Here is a 19,622-nt window from a genome sequence, read left to right on the forward strand (position 1 = left end):
GATCTGCTGCTCCAGTCCAACAATTGGGGGAGGCAAGCTTCTTGTTTGAGGGAGGGCTTGCCCCCCAGCCCCCCATCTGGTGCAAACCATAGCTGCAGCTTCCAAACCAAGGGCAGCCCCGCACAGAGAGCATTGCAGTAATCCAGTCTCATGGTAGCCAACAACTGCATGGTATACTGCAGCTAAGCTAAGAGCAGGAAGCGCACTATGTTCCTAGCTGTAAAAGAAACAAAAAATTTCCCCTATCCTGACAAGACAGAAGTACTGTTTTGGGGGCACAGGGGGCGGGCAGGTGAGGAGGACTCCCTGGTCCTGAATGGGGCAACTGTGCCCCTGAAGGACCAGGTGTGCAGCCTGGGAGTCATTTTGGATTCACAGTTGTCCATGGAGGCACAAGTCAATTCTGTGTCCAGGGCAGCTGTCTACCAGCTCCATCTGGTATGCAGGATGAGACCCTAGCTGCCCGCGGACTGTCTCACCAGAGTGGTGCATGCTCTAGTTATCTCCCTCTTGGACTACTGCAATACACTCTACATGGGGCTACCTTTGAAGGTGACTCAGAAACTGCAATTAATGCAGAATGCGGCAGCTAGACTAGTGACTAGGAGCGGCCGCCGAGACTATATAACACCAGTCCTGAAATATCTTCATTGCCTCCCAAGCATGTTTCCAAGCACAATTCAAAGTGTTGGCGTTGACCTTTAAAACCCTAAACGGCCTCGGTCCAGTACAGTGGTGCCTCGCAAGACGAAATTAATCCGTTCCGCGAGTCTCTTCGTCTTGCGGTTTTTTCGTCTTGCGAAGCACAGCTATTAGCGGCTTAGCGGCTTAGCGGCTATTAGCGGCTTAGCGGCTATTAACGGCTTAGCGGCTTTAAGAAAAAGGAAACAAACTCGCAAGACATTTCGTCTTGCAAAGCAAGCCCATAGGGAAATTCGTCTTGCGGAATGACTCAAAAAACGGAAAACTTTTTCGTCTTGCGAGGCATTCGTCTTGCGGGGCACCACTGTATACCTGAAGGAGCATCTCCACTCCCATCATTCTACCACTGAGGTCCAGCTCCGAGGGCCTTCTGGCGGTTCCCTCCCTGCGAGAAGCAAAGCTACAGGGAACCAGGCAGAGGGCCTTCTCGGTGGTGGCGCCTGCCCTGTGGAACGCCCTCCCAGCAGATGTCAAGGCAATAAACAACTATTTTACCTTTAAAAGACAACTGAAGGCAGCCCTGTTTAGGGCAGTTTTTAATGTCTGATGCTGTATTGTTTTTAATATTCAGTTGGAAGCCGCCCAGAGTGGCTGGGGAAACCCAGCCAGATGGGTGGGATATAAATTAATAATAATAATAATAATAATAATAATATCACCACATTGGCAGTATTGGAAAACCGACATCTGTGGGTTCCCCATCACCACCCAAAGTGTGCACAGTGCAGGATCCTTCCTGGGGGGGTCGGGACATAGTAGTCACTCCTTCCCCTGTTTTCTGAGGGATGCTCTCTCTGAAAGGATGTGAGGATTTCTCAGCAGCCGTTTAACTCCGAACCTGACAGCAAGCAGAGGCATAAGCCAGCAGCAAACTATTGCGGCCGATTCCAGCCTTTTCCTGGCATTTTTTGAAAAAGCGCCTCTGTTGCTTTAAATGAGGAGAGGACTTCATCTTCAGGTGGAGTCAATTCTTGCTGGGTTATAAATTTGCTGGGAGCCGAGAAAGCAGCTGGTTGTTGTTTTTTGCTGGAATCTTAGCAAGCGTATAGAACCAGTATGGTAAGCTGATGGCATTGTAGTTTCTCCTTTGGATTTGAAACTGTCGCTTGAGTGCTGCATGTATTGATTCTATCTGGGCTGTGGATCTTTTTGATAACTTTCAGTTAACTTTTCTGGAAGGGTTATTGATGAATACTTTAAAGCTCATTTTTGCTGGTGTTTGCTCCTTATAAGGTAAAAGCTAGGCTGTAGCATAAGGGGAGTTTAGAGGGAGGGGGTCTTTTCCGCACACCCCTCCCCTTAGTTTTTCTCTGTTCAGGGGCTTAGCTGATCTTCTTGCAAAGTTGTGGGTCTCCTTTCTGACAGCTGATCTCTCTTTTCCATCTGGATCTTTAGAGGCATAAAATGTGTTCTTCTGCTGTAGAAAGTCCCGCTCTCGTTTTTTCCACCTCCCCTTTCCTCCTGCCCTTTACCCTACATTATTTCACACTTCAGTTATGAGCATGGTTTAGGTAGGAGATTACTGTACTTTTGCAGATTTCTTCCCCTTATTCCCCTCCCCTGTATAAGAGGAAACTGCCATATTGCCTTTGTCTACTGTAATCCCAAGGGCTGATACGCTAAAAGAATAGAGTCGCTCCCCCTTTCCAGAAAAAGAAAAATTATATATATTATTTGTGAATGTTTCAAAACTATAGACTCTGGGACAACCTCAAAAAAAAGTTTAGCTGAAACTTCTGGGAAGCTCTTCCAAAGGACTGCTGCTTGCATTTCATTTATTTATGCTAATCTTAATGGATTTTAATTAAGATAGCTGCTTAGGGGGTGTGGGGGGAGTCCAAAAATCTAGAGTGCTTTATCCCAAAAAGGAGATCCATTGTTGGTCTTTACTCGTGAGTAGGCCCAAGTCCATTGACAGGGCAGTTCTGGAAGTCTATATTGCATGAGCTGAATTTCTGAGCTGTGACTTCACTCCTTAACCCAGCAAAATTTTGGATTCAAAGACCTATTGTTCTCTTGTTATCAAGTTGCCCAGTTGAGTATTTGCATGGAAGTTTAACTAGGAAAACCTGCCAGTCCAACAGTCTTGAGTTGGAATTCCTGGAGGGGGAAGAAAAAAAAACCCTGTACAATTTTGATCTTGTATGATCCTGGAGCAGAAAATGGATTAAGCTTTTTTATTATTATTTTAATCTTTTTAAGTTGGGGGGTGGTATGCTTTAACAGTTGCACGTGGAAGCCAAGAGACGGCTGTCCGCCGGCTGAGAGTATCTTCTGCAATTCCAGACTGGCTTTCTTGCTCTGTGGTTGCTTCGGGAGCAGGTGCTACCACTTGGCAAACTGTTGAGAGAGGAGAAAAAGGGGAGTGGGGACTTCTCTTCTTTGCTGGCCGCAAGGAATGTCCTCTGAGTGACTCCAGCAAATTGGGACAGAAGAGCTACAATTAGAACTCCCATCGTACATAGATGGACGGGGACTGTGGCATGTTGCGGAGGGCGGTGTGAAAAGCAGCTGTCAGATCTGATGAGCAGAAGCTGGTGTGTTCATCTTGCATTTTGATCGCCTGTAGGCTTCCCGGGGCTGACCGTTGTAGGATGTGGGAGGGAGGGAGCGAAGGACTGGACAAACTCTCCTCTGATCCTTCGCGTTGTGTTCTTGACACATGACTCATAATCTCGCCGCAGTTGGAAGAACGAGGATCAGGCTATGGCTGACCGTAGTCATCTCACTGGGATAACGCCTCTTTTAAAAAATGAATGCTGCTTCTGCTTTATTTCTCCGCCCAAAAAGCACGCATGTGTCATGGTCGCGGCATCTCAAATATGCCGAACAGATTTCGCCGGGTTTTACACCTGTTATTGAGGCGCTCTTGTCTCTCGGGCCATTTCTGGGCTCTGAACCAAAGTCTTGCCACAACTCCCTCTTAAAAAAACCTAAACCAAAAGGGAAGGCGCTAGGTGGAGTCATCGAAAGTAACTGCGGGAGTTCAGCACAGCTGAATGGAAGTGGTATATAATATAATAATAATAATAATAATAATAATAATAATAATTTATTATTTATACCCCGCCCATCTGGCTGGGCTTCCCCAGCCACTCTGGGCGGCGTCCAAAAGAATATTAAAATATTATAATACATCAAACATTAAAAGCTTCCCGAAACAGGGCTGCCTTCAGATGTCTTCTAAAAGCCTGGTAGTTGTTGTTCTCTTTGACATCTGGTGGGAGGGTGTTCCACAGGGCGGGTGCCACTACCGAGAAGGCCCTCTGCCTGGTCCCCTGTAACTTGGCTTCTCGCAGTGAGGGAACTGCCAGAAGGCCCTTGGTGCTGGACCTCAGTGTCCGGGTAGAACGATGGGGGTGGGGACGCTCCTGCATTGTATGGTACTGCATTTATGGTCAACCAGGATGATCAGCCTGCTTCCATCAGTTTGGGCAGCTTCCAAGATGTTCCTAGTTTGGGGTAGGATTCCATTGCATTGCGGCCAATCCAGGTGGCGCAATTATAGTCGATCCGAGAGCTCGAGCCACAAACCTGCTTTGCCGAAAGCTTGGGCTTTTTTGCAAGAAGGAAAATGTCAGGAAGACGCGCTTGCTTTGATGCAACATCATCTCGCCTCCCCCTGCAAACAAGCCAGGACAAATGCACACTGACTAGCCAATGTTATCCAATCCCCTTGCAAACGAATCGGGATGAATGCTCAAGATAACAGAGACATCTGTAAGTGAAGTGCCCTTGGTTTGAAAAACACAGAGCTCTTCAGCCAAATGTTTATTATCTGCTCTTCACCCTGAGGTCCCAGGGTGGGTTGTTGTCATCGTTTAGTCGTTTAGTCATGTCCAACTCTTCGTGACCCCCTGAACCAGAGCACGCCAGGCACTCCTGTCTTCCACTGCCTCCTGCAGTTTGGTCAAACTCATGTTGGTCTCTTTGAGAACACTGTCCAACCATCTCATCCTCTGTCGTCCCCTTCTCCTTGCGCCCTCCATCTTTCCCAACATCAGGGTCTTTTCCAGGGAGTCTTCTCTTGTGGTGTGGTGTGTGGTGTAGTGGTTAAGAGCAGTGGACTCGTAATCTGGTGAACCGGGTTCGTTTCTCCGCTTCTCCACATGCAGCTGCTGGATGACCTTAGGCTAGTCACACTTCTTTGAAGTCTCTCAGCCCCACTCACCTCACAGAGTGTTTGTTGTGGGGGAGGAAGGGAAAGGAGAATGTTAGCCACTTTGAGACTCCTTAGGGGAGTGATAAAGCAGGATATCAAATCCAAACTCTTCTTCTTCTCTTCTTCTCATGAGGTGGCCAAAGTCTTGGAGCCTCAGCTTCAGGATCTGTCCTTCCAGTGAGCACTCAGGCTGATTTCCTTAAGAATGGATAGGTTTGATCTTCTTGCAGTCCATGGGACTCTCAAGAGTCTCCTCCAGCACCAGAATTCAAAAGCATCCATTCTTTGGCGATCAGCCTTCTTTATGGTCCAGCGTTCACTTCCCTACATCACTACTGGGAAAACCATAGCTTGAACTATATGGACCTTTGTCAGCAAGGTGATGTCTCTGCTTTTTTAGATGCTGTCTAGGGTGGGTTACAACAATTTACAATTACAACCCCGGGTGGGTTACAGCCATTTAAAATACATCTTTTAACAATGATTTAAAAGCAAATGGTTAATGTTGCTGGCTATGAAATGACCCAGACCCTGCGATCCCCTGAGGCCCTTCTTTGTGTGGCTCCTCTTTGAGGGGTCTGGAGGGTGGCAGCACGAGAACGGGGCCTTTTCAATGGTGGCTCCCCAGTTGTGTAATGCTCTCCCCAGCTAGGCTTGCCTGGCACCTTCCTTAAATATCTTTAGGCACGAGGCAAAAATGTTTCTCTATAACCAAGCCTTTTGGCTGATTCACATTCTATGGCATCCATCTGTATCGGGAGACAATGGAGCAGTGCACCTCTCATAGCTGTCAACTTTTCCCTTTTCTTGTGAGGAATCCTATTCGGAATAAGGAAATTTCCCTTAAAAAAGGGGAAACGTTGACAGCTATGGCACCTCTGGGGGCTGAGGTCAAGATGTAGGAAGGTTGCAGAACCTGCTAGGGCTGCAGAGACGGATGTGGGAGAAATTACTGGTTTGTTTTTGTTTTATTATGTATTTTGTGTCCTCGTTTTGTATTTTTTTGTTGTGAGCCACCCTATGAACTTTGGATGAAGGGCGGTATACAGTTTTAATAAATACCATACTTTTCCGTGTATAAGACTATGTTTTTTTTCTGTAAAAAATCATGCTGAAAAGTGGGGGTCGTCTTATGCATGGGTAGTGCATAGGGTGGATGTTTGATTGGTTGCTGCCGAGGCTGTCAGCGGCTACTGTGCATGTTATTGGTTGCTGCATCAATGGATGGTGTTGATTGGCTGACACTTTGGCAGTTGGGCGTGTGATTGGCAGCTTCTGCCGGCAATGGGACAGATGGGAGGTGGATTTAGTGACCCCTGCGGTTGAGCGATTTTTGGCAATCCTCCCTGATAAAAGCTCAATAACTCTGAGTAAAAAAGGTAAAGGTAAAGGGACCCCTGACCATTAGGTCCAGTTGTGGCTGACTCTGGGGTTGTGGTGCTCATCTCGCTTTACTGGTCGAGGGAGCTGGCGTACAGCTTCCGGGTCATGTGGCCAGCATGACTAAGCCGCTTCTGGCGAACCAGAGCAGCGCACGGAAATGCCATTTACCTTCCCGCTGGAGTGGTACGTATTTATCTACTTGCACTTTGACATGCTTTCAAACTGCTAGGTTGGCAGGAGCAGGGATTGAGCAATGGGAGCTCACCCCATCACGGGGATTTGAACCGCCGGCCTTCTGATCGGCAAGTCCTAGGCTCTGTGGTTTAACCCACAGCGCCACCCGCATCCCTCTGGGTAATTCCCCCTAAAAAGCTCAACAACTCTGTGGCATCTTTAATTTTGAGTCCCCCAAAATAGGGGTTGTCTTATACATGGGGGCATCTTATAGATGGAAAAGTACGCTAATAATATTTGAAATTGGTATGTAAAACTGAATTTTGCTCAGCTACGCCTGATACCACACGTGTGTGTGTGTGTGTGTGTGTGTGTGTGTGTGTGTGTTTGTCTGTGTCTCTCCCTCTCGCAATCTTCTCTCCTCCTCCACTGGATTATGTTGTCTTCTGGACACGTTAGTCCTCCTCACCATCACCACAAAATACAACTCATCTTTGGCCTTCTGCCCCAGACTCCTGCCTCCTCCTTTCTTAGACTCTCTGATTTGAGCAGCGCAGGCAACAGTAGTTAAGCTTTTCCCAGGGACGGGGGATAAATTTGATTCCGTTCACATTTAAAGGCAGGCTTGCTGAATCAGCATTCGCTTTGCAAAAATGCGAATAGTAGGCAAAATTGCATCGAAACATGTATATAGTAGGAGAAAGTCACACGAAACGCTGGCAAACTTTCCTGAAGACTTTTAAAAAATATATTCACAAACTGGTGTAGAAATGAGGATTGGAAAAAATGAAAAGCCAAGGTAGCGAAACACACACACATTTTCCCATCCCTGACTCTCCTGGCTGCCCTGTCCCTCTGTGACATCACAGAAGCTCATCCAATCTAGGCCGGAGGCTCCAGCCACGAAGAGTCTCTGTCATAGCAAACTGCAGCATGGATTTTTATTGCAGTTAAGGTCTATTATTGATTGCTGGCCACAAAAGATAAGGATGGAATCTCTTTAGCAATAATGGGGTTGTTTTAAACACGTGGCTATCATAAGACCAAGGGTTTATCAGCCGAGGTGGGGGAGGGAATCACATCTGGCAACCAATGTGCCCCTTTGGTTTCAGATAATACACAGGTAGACGAGTCTAAAAAGCCTGGGATACAAATTTTCATGGCCCTCTAGCAACTACGGTGGCTCATTTACCAGAACGAATGTATTTACAGTGGTGCCTCGCAAGACGAAATTAATTCGTTCCGCAAGTTTTTTCTTCTTGCGAGTTTTTCGTCTTGCGAAGCACGGTTTCCCATAGGAATGCATTGAAAATCAATTAATGCGTTCCTAGGGAAACCGCCTTCAGACCAGGTCCGGGGACAGTCTGTCCCCCGACCTCTTCTGAAGGCTGGGGGGGGGGGAGAGACAAGGGCTTTTCTTCCCACTGCCAGCCTTCAGAAGGCTGTTCTGAAGGCTGGCGGTGGGAAGAAAAGCCCTTCTTCCCACCTCCCGCCCCACAAGCTCCGGGGACAGGAGGGCTTTGCTGCCGACCGCCAGCATTTTAAAAGCCCCTGCTGTCCCGGGGCGATTTTAAAATGCTGGCGGGCGGGAGCGAAGTCTCTGCTGTCCCGGGGAGATTTTAAAATGCTGGGGGTCGGGAGCGAAGTCTCTGCTGTCCTGGGGAGATTTTAAAATGCTGGGGGTCGGCAGCGAACGCTTCGCTCCCGCCCGCCAGCATTTTAAGATCGCTGTCCCGGGAAGGCAGGCGGGGGGGGAGCAAAGACTTTTGCCCCCCGCCGGCCTTCAGAAGAGGTCCAGGACCTCTTCTGAAGGCCGGCTGTGGGCGAAAGTCTTTGCTCCCGACCGCCAGCAATTTAAAACAGCTCCCCGGAGATTTCCCTATGGGCTTTCGTCTTGCGAAGCAAGCCCATAGGGAAATTCGTCTTGCGAAGCGCCTCCAAAACAGAAAACCCTTTCGTCTTGCGGGTTTTCCGTCTTGCGAGGCATTCGTCTTGCGGGGTACCACTGTAGCATTAACAATGGAAGTTTGCACTCTCATTCTGTCCAAATGAAGCCTCCTGGGGTATCTTTTGCTCTAGGATACACCTGAATATAAGGACGCAGGTGGCGCTGTGGTCTAAACCACTGAGCCTCTTGGGCTTGCTGATCGGAAGGTCGGCGGTTCGAATCCCCGCGACGGGGTGAGCTCCCGTTGCTCGGTCCGTGCTCCTGGCAACCTAGCAGTTTGAAAGCACGTCAAAGTGCAAGTAGATAAATAGGAACCGGCCCGGTGGGAAGGTAAACAGTGTTGGCAGGAGCAGGGACCGAGCAACGGGAGCTCACCCCGTCGCGGGGATTCGAACTGCCAACCTTCTGATCGGCAAGCCCTAGGCTCTGTGGTTTAACCTACAGTGCCACCCGCGTCCCTTGACTAGTATAAAATAGAATAGTATAGAATGATATTAAATATCAGCATATAAAAATTAAACAGAAATCCACTCCTAACAATCACAATAAATAATTTCTAAAGTACAATCAATAAAACAACGGCAAGCCGCATCTTTATACCCAGTGCAGCATAATGGCTAGAGCATCAGATTAGGAGCAAGAAGCGGGTTCAAATCCCCACTTGGCCATAAAGCTTGCAGAGTGACCTTGGACTAATGTCCTCCTCTCAGGCTTTTGTGGGGATCAAATGGGATGCCCCCCATCTGTGCACCCCCCCCATCTGTGCACTGCAGACCTCACTGGGATTTCCCCCACTACAGTGGTACCTCGGGTTAAGTACTTAATTCGTTCCGGAGGTCCGTTCTTAACCTGAAACTGTTCTTAACCTGAATCACCACTTTAGCTAATGGGGCCTCCCGCTGCGCCGCCAGAGCACGATTTCTGTTCTCATCCTGAAGCAAAGTTCTTAACCTGAAGCACTATTTCTGGGTTAGTGGAGTCTGTAACTTGAAGCGTATGTAACCCGAGGTACCACTGTATTAAATAAGAGAGAATCGGTGTTGTGCCAAGAATTCGCCCCAAGGTTATGCTCAGTCCAGCCTCAGTCCAGTATACCTGAAGGAGTGTCTCCACCCCCATCGTTCTACCAGGACACTGAGGTCCAGCACCAAGGGCCTTCTGGCGGTTCCCTCACTGCGAGAAGCCAAGTTACAGGGAACGAGGCAGAGGGCCTTCTCGGTGGTGGCACCCGCCCTGTGGAACGCCCTCCCACCAGATGTCAAAGAGAACAACAACTACCAGACTTTTAGAAGACATCTGAAGGCAGCCCTGTTTAGGGAAGCTTTTAATGTTTGATGCATTACTGTATTTTAATATTTTGTTGAAGGCCGCCCAGAGAGGCTGGGGAAGCCCAGCCAGATGGGCGGGGTATAAACAAGAAAGAAGTATTATTATTATTATTATTATTATTATTATTATTATTATTATTATTATTATTATTATTATATTTTATTATTTATTACAGTGGTACTTAATTCGTTCCAGAGGTCCGTTCTTAACCTGAAACTGTTCTTAACCTGAAGCACTACTTTAGCTAATGGGGCCGCCCGCTGCTGCCGCGCCGCCGGAGCACAATTTCTGTTCTCATCCTGAAGCAAAGTTCTTAACCTGAAGCACTATTTCTGGGTTAGCAGACTCTGTAACCTGAAGCATACATAACCTGAGGTGCCATTCTTGCTGGTGAAGCGTGTTAAAGCACCTTTCTCTCTGTCCCCTTCCATTCCAGAGGGAGTGCCTGTCGATCCACATTGGGCAAGCTGGAGTACAAATGGGCAATGCCTGCTGGGAGCTCTACTGCCTGGAGCACGGGATTCAGACAGACGGCACCATCGCCGGGAACCAGGCAGCTCCCAAAATCCTGCCAGAGACGGAGCAGGTGGACGCTTCTTTCGAGACGTTCTTCTGCGAGACTGCGTCCGGGAAGCACGTGCCCCGGGCAGTCTTCATTGACTTGGAACCGACTGTCATAGGTAATCTGCAGAGATCCGCTGGGATGAAAACGACCTCTGGGACGTTTTGTCAATGTCCAGCAGTGAGTGCTGCCAACTCACCTAGGCGCAAGATACAGAGAGCTGCCTTGGGGCTCACCCAAACTTCTTTGTTTCAAAGAACAGGTCTGGGCTTTAAAGCACTGGGTCCAAGCACTCCCTGGGAATACAGACTCTTTAGCAGCAAATGGAGCAAACAGCAATCCAAATTGCTGTTTCTTCCACTTCAGCTTTAAAGAGCGGGTTTTCAGGCATGAGAATTTTCCAGTACATGCAGAGGCTAGATCCAGGAACCTTTTGCATGGGAAGTACCGTATTTTTCGCTCTATAGGATGCACTGGACCATAGGACGCACCGGACCATAGGAGGGGGAGAACAGGGGAAAAAATTTCTCCCCCTCTCTGCACAGCGCCCTTCAGCGAAGTGGCAGGAGAAACGGAGCCCCTTCCATTTCTCCCCCTGCTTCGCTGAAGGGGCGCCGCGCAGAGAGGGAAAACTGTGCAGCGCCTCTCCAGCGAAGCGAAGCCTGGAAGAGCAAGAGGGATCGGTGTGCACCGACCCCTCTCGCTCTCCAGGCTTCAGGAGGCCATCTGCAAGGCTTCGGAGCACGGCGGGAACTCCTGCTGCGCTCCAAAGGCTTGCGGATAGCTGCCTGAAGCCCCCGGAGCGCAGCGGGAGTTCCCTGCGCTCCGGGGGCTTCAGGTGGCTTCAGCAAAAGCAACACGAAGCCTCCGGAGCACGGGGGGAGCTCTCCCTCTGCACTTCGGAGGCTTCGCGTTGCTATCGCTGAAGCCAAGGAGCCTGCATTCGCTCCATAAGAAACACACACATTTCCCCTTCATTTTTGGAGGGGAAAAATGCATCCTATAGAGCGAAAAATACGGTATGTACAGGGCCACTAGGCTACTAGTCATACCTCATGTTACGTTTGCTTCAGGTTGCGCGTTGTCAGGTTGCATCCCGCGGCGACTTGGAAGTACTGGAAAGGGCTACTTCCGGGTTTTGCCGCTCGCGCATGCGCAGACGTGCAAAATGACATGCGCATGCGCAGAAGTGGCGAATCGCGACCCGTGCACGCACAGACTCAGGTTGCGTTCTTTTCAGGTTGCGAACAGGCCTCCGGAACGGATCCTGTTCGCAACCAGAGGTACCACAGTACCGTCCTTGCCACTTTTGCTGGCAAGGCTGCTATGCCTTTAAAATCTGTATTACTGGTGAGAATGTAAGTTGTCCAGCTATTTTATGTTTGGAGACTTCAAGTACAGTTGTGCCTTGGATCCCGAATGCCTTGGTACTAGGATGCTTTGGCTCCCGAACACCGTAAACCCGGAAGTGAGTGTTCCAGTTTGCGAACGTTCTTTGGAACCTGAATGTCCGCTGGGGACAATCCACGGCTTCCAATTGGCTGCTGGAGCTTCTTGAGGCAATCAGAAGCTGCGCTTTGGTTTCCGAACGTTTAGGAAGTTGAATGGACTTCTGGAACAGATTCCAGTTGACTTCTGAGGTACGACTGTAAACTATTTTCCTTGTATTGTGTTCTCTTGCTATGATTTGACAAAGTCGCAGCATATGATTAAATAAAGCAGTGCCGTAGCTACAGGGAGACTACTTGAATTTTTTGCCCCCGGGGGGGAAGCCTCCAGAGGGATGCTATTCAGGCTCCCAGCTTCTGTGTGTGTACGCAAATGTGTGTGAGGGGTGATGAGTGCCAAACTGGGTCTTTGACCCAGGCGAAGTAGTCTAGGTTTGCCCCTGAAATAATGGGTTACAATTCCGGGGGTGAGTCTAATGTACAGTGGTACCTCTGGATACGAACGGGATCCGTTTTGGAGCTCCGTTTGCATCCTGAAGTAAACGTAAGATGCGACTGCGCGGGTCACGTTTCGCTGCTTCCGCGCATGCACGTGACATCATTTGTGAGCGTCTGCGCATGCGCAAGCAGCGAAACCCAGAAGTAACGCACTCTGTTACTTCCGGGTCGCCGCGGAGCGCAACCCAAAAATACTTAACTTGAAGCTACTTCAACCCGAGGTATGACTGTAGAAGCAAACTACATCACTTCCTTTGGATTTTCGTGAAAGTAGGCAAACAGTTAGAGGCAGGACAAACATGGCGGCCTGCAGATGTCGAGGACTCAAACTCCCAACAACTCTACAAACAGGGCCAATGGCAAGGGGTGTTGGAGGGTACTCCATATTAGAGTAACAAAGGGCATTTTCCTATTTATTGTGCCTGTGGACTCCCTCTTATCCATGGGTTGGCAAACTAAGGCCCAGGGGCCGGATCCGACCCAAATGCCTTCTGGATCAGGCCCACGGATGGTCCAGGAATTGACGCGTGGATCGACGTGGGGATTCTGATCATTTGGGCTGCACCCCCCCACACACACACCGCTGTGGCGCCTCCTCCCTCCCTCCCTCCCTCCTCCTGGCTTCTCCCTGCCCTGCCTAGAGGAGGAAGGGGGCTGGGCTTTGTTAAGCCACGAGTGGCTGAGCGCCATTTTAAGCAGCCCTTCTCCGGAGCCAGCCCCTTCGCGCCGCTCATCGTCCCTCCACCACCAGCCCCTGCCACTCGCAAGGCACAGGAGCTGCGGTTGGCTGAGCGCCATTTAAAGCAGAGCAGCCCATCTCTGGAGCCAACCCTTTCGTGCCGCAATGCACTCTATGTGGGGCTACCTTTGAAGGTGACCCGGAAACTGCAATTAATCCAGAATGCGGCAGCTAGGCTGGTGACTGGGGGCAGCCGGTGAGACCACATAACACTGGTCATGAGACATCTGTATTGGCTCCCAGTACGTTTCCGAGCACAATTCAAAGTGTTGGTGCTGACCTTGAAAGCCCTAAACGGCCTCAGCCCAGTAGACCTGAAGGAGCGTCTCCACCCCCATCGTTCTGCCCGGACGCTGAGGTCCAGCTTCGAGGGCCTTCTGGTGGTTCCCTCGCTGCGAGAAAAGAGGTTGCAGGGAACCAGACAGAGGGCCTTCTCGGTGGTGGCACCTGCCCGGTAGAACACCCTCTCTTCAAGTGTGAAGGAAATAAGCAGCTATCCTATCTTTAAAAGATGTGAAAGAAATAAGCAGCTATCTTCTTTTTAAAAGACATCTGAAGGCAGCCTTGTTTATGGAAGTTTTTAATATTTAGTGCTGTATTGTTTTTAACACTTGATTGGGAGCCGCCCAGAGTGGCTGGGGAAACTCAGCCAGATGGGCGGGGTATAAATAAAACATTATTATTATTATTATTATTATCATCATCATTATCCCATTCCCGCGATCGCCAGCCCCTACCACTCACAAGGCACAGGTAAGCAGCCACCGGGGCTCGTTTGGTGCTGTGGAGAACGGAGGGGACAGTCGGTGGGGGGATTTCCCCCCCAACATAGTCTGGCCCCCCACAAGGTCTGAGGGACAGTGGACCGCCCCCCCCCCCGTGGAAAAAGTTTACTAACCCCTGCTTCTATCTCTCTCCCTACAGATGAAATCCGCACAGGGCCTTATCACTCCCTCTTCCATCCCGAACAGCTGATCAGCGGCAAGGAAGACGCAGCCAACAACTACGCCCGAGGCCACTACACCATCGGGAAGGAGATCATTGACACAGTCCTGGGCAGGATTCGCAAAATGGTTAAGTCCCCCCCACACACACACACATGCCAACGTCTACACCACAGGATGGAATAAAAGCTTAACTCACAAATGTTCATAGCCAGGCTGGAGCCAAAGACAGAAAACTGCCTTAATAAAAAGTCAGGCCACCTTGTCCACCCATCCCAGAGTTGTCTACTTTTTTTGGCTGGCACGGCTTTGCTCAGAGGTCCTTCCCATCCCCTGCTCTCTGAGCTGGAGGCACATGGGATGGGCTTTGGTGCACAGTGTTGTGAACTGGTCTGATGGGGAAAGTGGCAAGGCCGGTCCAAACATGCTAGAGCACAGGCAGCTCCGAGTGAGCAGATAGGGGCCTTTTGCTTGATATTTTTACCCCCTCCCATTGCAAGACTCTCCCGATCTGATGTTTTGAGAAAGGAGGGGGCAGAAACCGCTCTTCTCTTCTTCCGCTCCTGCCCGACTCTGAGTGTGGAGAGAGTCTTATCTATGTAGCTGAGGGGGAGCTGTAACACTCATGCATGCAAGCCAGTACAGTGGTACATCGGATTAAGTACCGTATTTTCGCTCTATAACACGCACCCGACCATAACACGCACGTAGTTTTTAGAGGAGGAAAATCCGTAGGCATGCCACCCGTAGGCATTCCCTCCATAACACGCACAGACATTTCCCCTTACTTTTTAGGAGGGAAAAAGTGAGTGTTATGGTGCAAAAAATACGGTACTTAATTCGTTCCGGAGGTCCGTTCTTAACCTGAAACTGTTCTTAACCTGAAGCACCACTTTAGCTAATGGGGCCTCCCGCTGCCGCCGGAGCACGATTTCTGTTCTCATCCTGAAGCAAAATTCTTAACCTGGAGCACTATTTCTGGGTTAGCAGAGTCTGTAACCTGAAGTGTATGTAACCCGAGGTACCACCGTAGTTCTTTAGTTTGTAGTAGCTATTAGAAATAAAAGGAGTTATGCTTCACAGCTAGCTTCTGCGTTATTTATACTCCGCTCAGTTTGGGGCTCACAATGCACAGTTGTGGGTCCAGTGCACTGGGACCTGCTTTTGGAAGGTCTCTGAAAGTGCTCCAGTCGCAGAGCCCAGTCGGGGCAGAACCAGTTATTGAGCCCAGTCGCTGACATCAGTTGAAAGGCATACAGTGGTACCTCGGGTTAAGAACTCGATTCGTTCTGGAGGTCCGTTTTTAACCTGAAACTCTTCTTAACGTGAAGCACCACTTTAGCTAATGGGGCCTCCCGCTGCTGCCCAATTTCTGTTCTCATCCTGAAGCAAAGTTCTTAACCCGAGGTACTATTTCTGGGTTAGCGGAGTCTGTAACCTGAAGCGTCTGTAGAATCATAGAATCATAGAGTTGGAAGAGACCACAAGGGCCATCGAGTCCAACCCCCTGCCAAGCAGAAAACACCATCAGAGCACTCCTGACATATGGGTGTCAAGCCTCTGCTTAAAGACCTCCAAAGTAGGAGACTCCACCACACTCCTTGGCAGCAAATTCCACTGTCAAACAGCTCTTACTGTCAGGAAGTTCTTCCTAATGTTTAGGTGGACTCTTCTTTCTTGTAGTTTGGATCCATTGCTCCGTGTCCGCTTCTCTGGAGCAGCAGAAAACAACCTTTCTCCCTCCTCTATGTGACATCCTTTTATATATTTGAACATGGCTATCATATCACCCCTTAACCTCCTCTTCTCCAGGCTAAACATGCCCAGCTCCCTTAGCCGTTCCTCATAAGGCATCGTTTCCAGGCCTTTGACCATTTTGGTTGCCCTCCTCTGGACACGTTCCAGTTTGTCAGTGTCCTGTAACCCGAAGTACCACTGTACTGACACTTTTATGCCTCTGTATCCTGGCTCCTCTCCCTTGAGAGAGCTTCAGAGCCTTAAAGAGCCAACCTCTGGCCTGAAGGTGGTGGCCACTCCTTCAGCATGCCACAGCCTCCCTCCTAATGAACTGCTAGACGGGTGATGAGTGGTGCAAGGCATCCAGGCTCTGGCCCAAGAAGCCTTGGTGGTCTGGGACGTTCCACTGGAAGTTCTTTTTTTAAAAAAAAATTTATTGATTTTTACAAATAATTTCCAAAAACCATATAACACACTTTCTTATCTTATACAATGTTTTGGACTTCCATCAACTGCATCTGAAGATTTTCCAGTTTTTATCACTTAATCTGCATTTCATTATTGTCAGTATTACATTTAATACTCCTTCACTAATAATTCCTATCATAGTTTTCTTTGCAATGTTTCACATAGTCCTCCTTACAAACTTATTGCAATCCTACTGGCGTCATCTGTTGATTACAATTGCTTTTCAAGTAGTTCATATATTTACTCCAGTCCTCTCAGAGATTCTCAATCTCTGATCCCGCAGGTTTCGAATCCTTCCTGTCATCTTATCCAATTCTGCACAGTCCATTAATTTCATCTGACATTCTTCTTTTGTTGGTAGTTCTTCTTGTTTCCATTTCTGTGCCAACAAAACTCTTGCTGCTGTTGTTGCATATAAAAACAGTTTATTGTCCTGTCGATTAATGTCCTCACTTGCAATGCCAAGTAAAAATGCTTCTGGTTTTTTTTAAAATAAATGTATATTTCAACATCTTTTCATCTCATTATATATCATTTCCACTGGAGGTTCTTGTCCAGTTGCCTCACATGCAATGGCCTCCCCATCTTTAGCAGTCAGCTCTGGGTCCTGACCCCAGACCCTGCTCCACATCTTGTGCCCTGCAGCCTCCGACTCTGTGTCCAGGGTTGCTTTGCATTGCACCACTCTGGGCTTCTTCCAATGTCCAGAAGATCAGTGATTAGGTACCTAGAGGATTCCACTTCCGGTGTTTCTAACATCTCAAATGATTTGCTTTTAGGAGTAATGGTTAAATGGAGCTCTGACTTAGAAGAGGTACTCCTTGACTCTTGGGATCACTGAGTGTTTTCTCTCAAATGCCCTGCTGCTTTAAGGTGGGCTATCTTCAGGTGCCACAAACCTAGTCCTTGAAACCACGGTTTGGCAACTTGGGAATGTGCCTTGGGTTCCCTCCTCCTCCACTTCCTGGTTTTCTCCCATCACAGTTCGCTGTTGTAGCCTTATTGGAGTTCACCGATTGGGTCTGCGTTGCTCCGGGACAGGAGGAAGGAAGTCAAAATGACACCGAGTTGGTTCAAAGAAAGAGTTTATTCTGCTCTCCGGATAGCAGAAGGCACTTGCGTGGTCAGTCCACAGCAAGTCCAAAGAAATGGCAGGTTTCGTGCAGTTTATATAGCCTCCAGGCACCCTCTCACTCCTCCCCTAGGAGCCCAACCACGTCGGCCTACATACACAGGTTGACATCACATATGTTCCTGCACTGGTACTCTCAACCATAAAAGGATCTTCCTTCCTGCACTCCTGACCATAAAAGGATCTTCCTCTTCCTACTCTTATCTGGGAGAATAGGTCATCATCTGCGGGAACACGCTCTGGCGCTGTTCCCAGATTGGGTCTGTGTGTCAGAGTGTGTCCAGGACGTAAGATAAAGCACAGACGTGTCTTCTCTCTGTCCTGTTCTACTACTGGTACAGTGAAGGCCATAGTTGCTGTCACAACTGATAAAGGAGAGGGCTCTGAGCACTTGTCTATACAGCCGGGCTTTTGTTTATGCATTGAGCTCAGAGATCAAGTTAATGGATTTTTAGCTAAGGAAAAATAGGGATTTTGGTGCAGTTTCAAACTGCCTGCACAGTCAGTTTTGGGTTTTGGAAACCCATTCCTTCACTGTGATACCTCAACCGGGCAAACCATGGTTAGCACCTAAACCTGGTCCTCTGGTGATAGGTAGAGCTTTGTGCATATGTACATGATTGCATAGCTGTTGTCTGTGAGGCCTTGAGTGCACAGCTTCAGGGAAAGACGAGCAACGTTCTTACTAATTGAGCTGTTATATTGCCAACAGCCATCGCTAATAACCAAATTTCTCTTCCTGATGCAGGCTGACCAATGCAGCGGCCTCCAAGGCTTCTTGGTCTTCCACAGCTTCGGTGGAGGAACAGGATCAGGCTTCACTTCGCTCCTGATGGAGCGACTCTCGGTGGAGTACAGCAAGAAGTCAAAACTGGAGTTCTCCGTGTATCCTGCCCCCCAGGTCTCCACGGCCGTCGTGGAGCCCTACAACTCCATCCTGACCACCCACACCACCCTGGAGCACTCCGACTGCTCGTTCATGGTGGACAACGAAGCCATCTATGACATCTGCAACCGCAACCTTGACATCGAACGCCCCACCTACACCAACCTCAACAGGCTGATCGGGCAGATCGTCTCATCTGTGACGGCTTCCTTGAGGTTCAACGGCGCCCTGAACGTCGACCTGATAGAATTCCAGACCAACCTGGTGCCTTACCCCAGGATCCACTTCCCCTTGACCACCTACGCCCCCATCATCTCGGCCGAGAAGGCCTATCATGAGCAGCTCTCTGTGCCGGAGATCACCAACGCCTGCTTCGAGTTCTCCAACCAGATGGTGAAGTGTGACCCGCGCCGGGGCAAATACATGGCTTGCTGCCTGCTCTACCGAGGGGACGTGGTGCCCAAGGATGTCAATGCGGCCATCGCGGCCATCAAGACCAGGAGGTCCATCCAGTTTGTGGACTGGTGTCCCACTGGCTTCAAGGTGGGCATCAACTACCAGCCGCCCACGGTGGTGCCCGGAGGAGACCTGGCAAAGGTGCAGCGGGCTGTCTGCATGCTGAGCAACACCACCGCCATCGCGGAGGCCTGGGCCCGGCTGGACCACAAGTTCGACCTGATGTACGCCAAGAGGGCCTTTGTCCACTGGTACGTTGGGGAGGGCATGGAGGAAGGGGAGTTCTCCGAAGCCCGGGAAGACCTGGCTGCCCTGGAGAAGGATTACGAGGAAGTCGGGAGGGATTCTGCGGACGGGGAGGAAGAGGATGCTGAGGAAGAATATTAAACCCAAGGCCACGCGTCTCTGTGGGCCAAACCTGCATGCAACTGGGCTAAGATGGGGAGGTGAACCAAACCTGTTGACTCTTTCTTTAAAAATAAAAAAAGCCAACGCCCCATAATAAACATTACTGTATCTCTTACAAGACTTGTGTAGCGTAAGGACTCTTTAACACGTTGTACTTTGTTTAGAAGGCACTTCCTTGTAGCTTTTTGAATCTTTACTTCCTATCTTAGAATTATGTGAAATTAACTCTTTCGAGTGCGGATTTTGGAGAGGGGGCGGCTGCAGGAGAGGCTTGGCTGTCCTGTATCACTTCTGCACACTCGAGAATGGGTAAGGGGGGGGGAAGTACCCTTTATTATTAGAAGACGCTGTGATCTGCTTCTTTGTACTTTAATAATAAAAAAGTGGAACAACTCTAGTATCGGAGCTTCCTTTCTGAGGCAAATAGCAGGCACGAGGACCCTAATCTGGTTTGGGATCACACCAGCAGGGGAGGGGGGAATGTTAAAACCCCTTTACCCGCCCCCTCCGCAACGCCAGGGTCCAAATTGAGGCTGATGTGCTTTATTTTTTAAAAACCAAGTTGTGCTGTTGTGTCTAGTTTGGCCCTTATATTCATTAACACAGTGTTCCCCAAACATACAGTAATTGCATATTCCTTTTGGGA

The 19,622-nt window shown here is 49.2% G+C and overlaps 1 protein-coding gene across 2 annotated transcripts; it reads left to right on the forward strand.

The window, feature by feature from the left end:
* The first annotated feature begins 1,560 nt into the window (after positions 1-1,560).
* TUBAL3 (tubulin alpha like 3) lies at positions 1,561-19,373 on the forward strand. 2 transcript variants are annotated; one of them, XM_082239125.1, is made up of 4 exons: positions 1,561-1,761; positions 10,135-10,378; positions 13,870-14,018; positions 17,975-19,373. In XM_082239125.1, exons 1-4 carry the CDS (start codon positions 1,759-1,761, stop codon positions 18,953-18,955), a joined length of 1,377 nt encoding a protein of 458 aa, XP_082095251.1. In that variant the 5' UTR covers positions 1,561-1,758; the 3' UTR covers positions 18,956-19,373. The 2 variants fall into 2 exon arrangements, with proteins under 2 accessions (XP_082095251.1, XP_082095252.1); XM_082239126.1 differs by lacking the exon at positions 1,561-1,761 and adding an exon at positions 6,132-6,243.
* Positions 19,374-19,622: the final 249 nt, after the last annotated feature.

This window comes from Podarcis vaucheri (genome assembly GCF_965113315.1).
Source record: "Podarcis vaucheri genome assembly, chromosome: 10".
NCBI classification, from domain to species: domain Eukaryota; kingdom Metazoa; phylum Chordata; class Lepidosauria; order Squamata; family Lacertidae; genus Podarcis; species Podarcis vaucheri.

Coding starts and splice junctions, on each gene's coding strand:
- TUBAL3 (XM_082239125.1), top strand. Junction 10,379..13,869: donor CTTGGAACCGACTGTCATAG/GTAATCTGCAGA, acceptor CTCTCCCTACAG/ATGAAATCCGCACAGGGCCT. Junction 14,019..17,974: donor TGGGCAGGATTCGCAAAATG/GTTAAGTCCCCC, acceptor TTCCTGATGCAG/GCTGACCAATGCAGCGGCCT.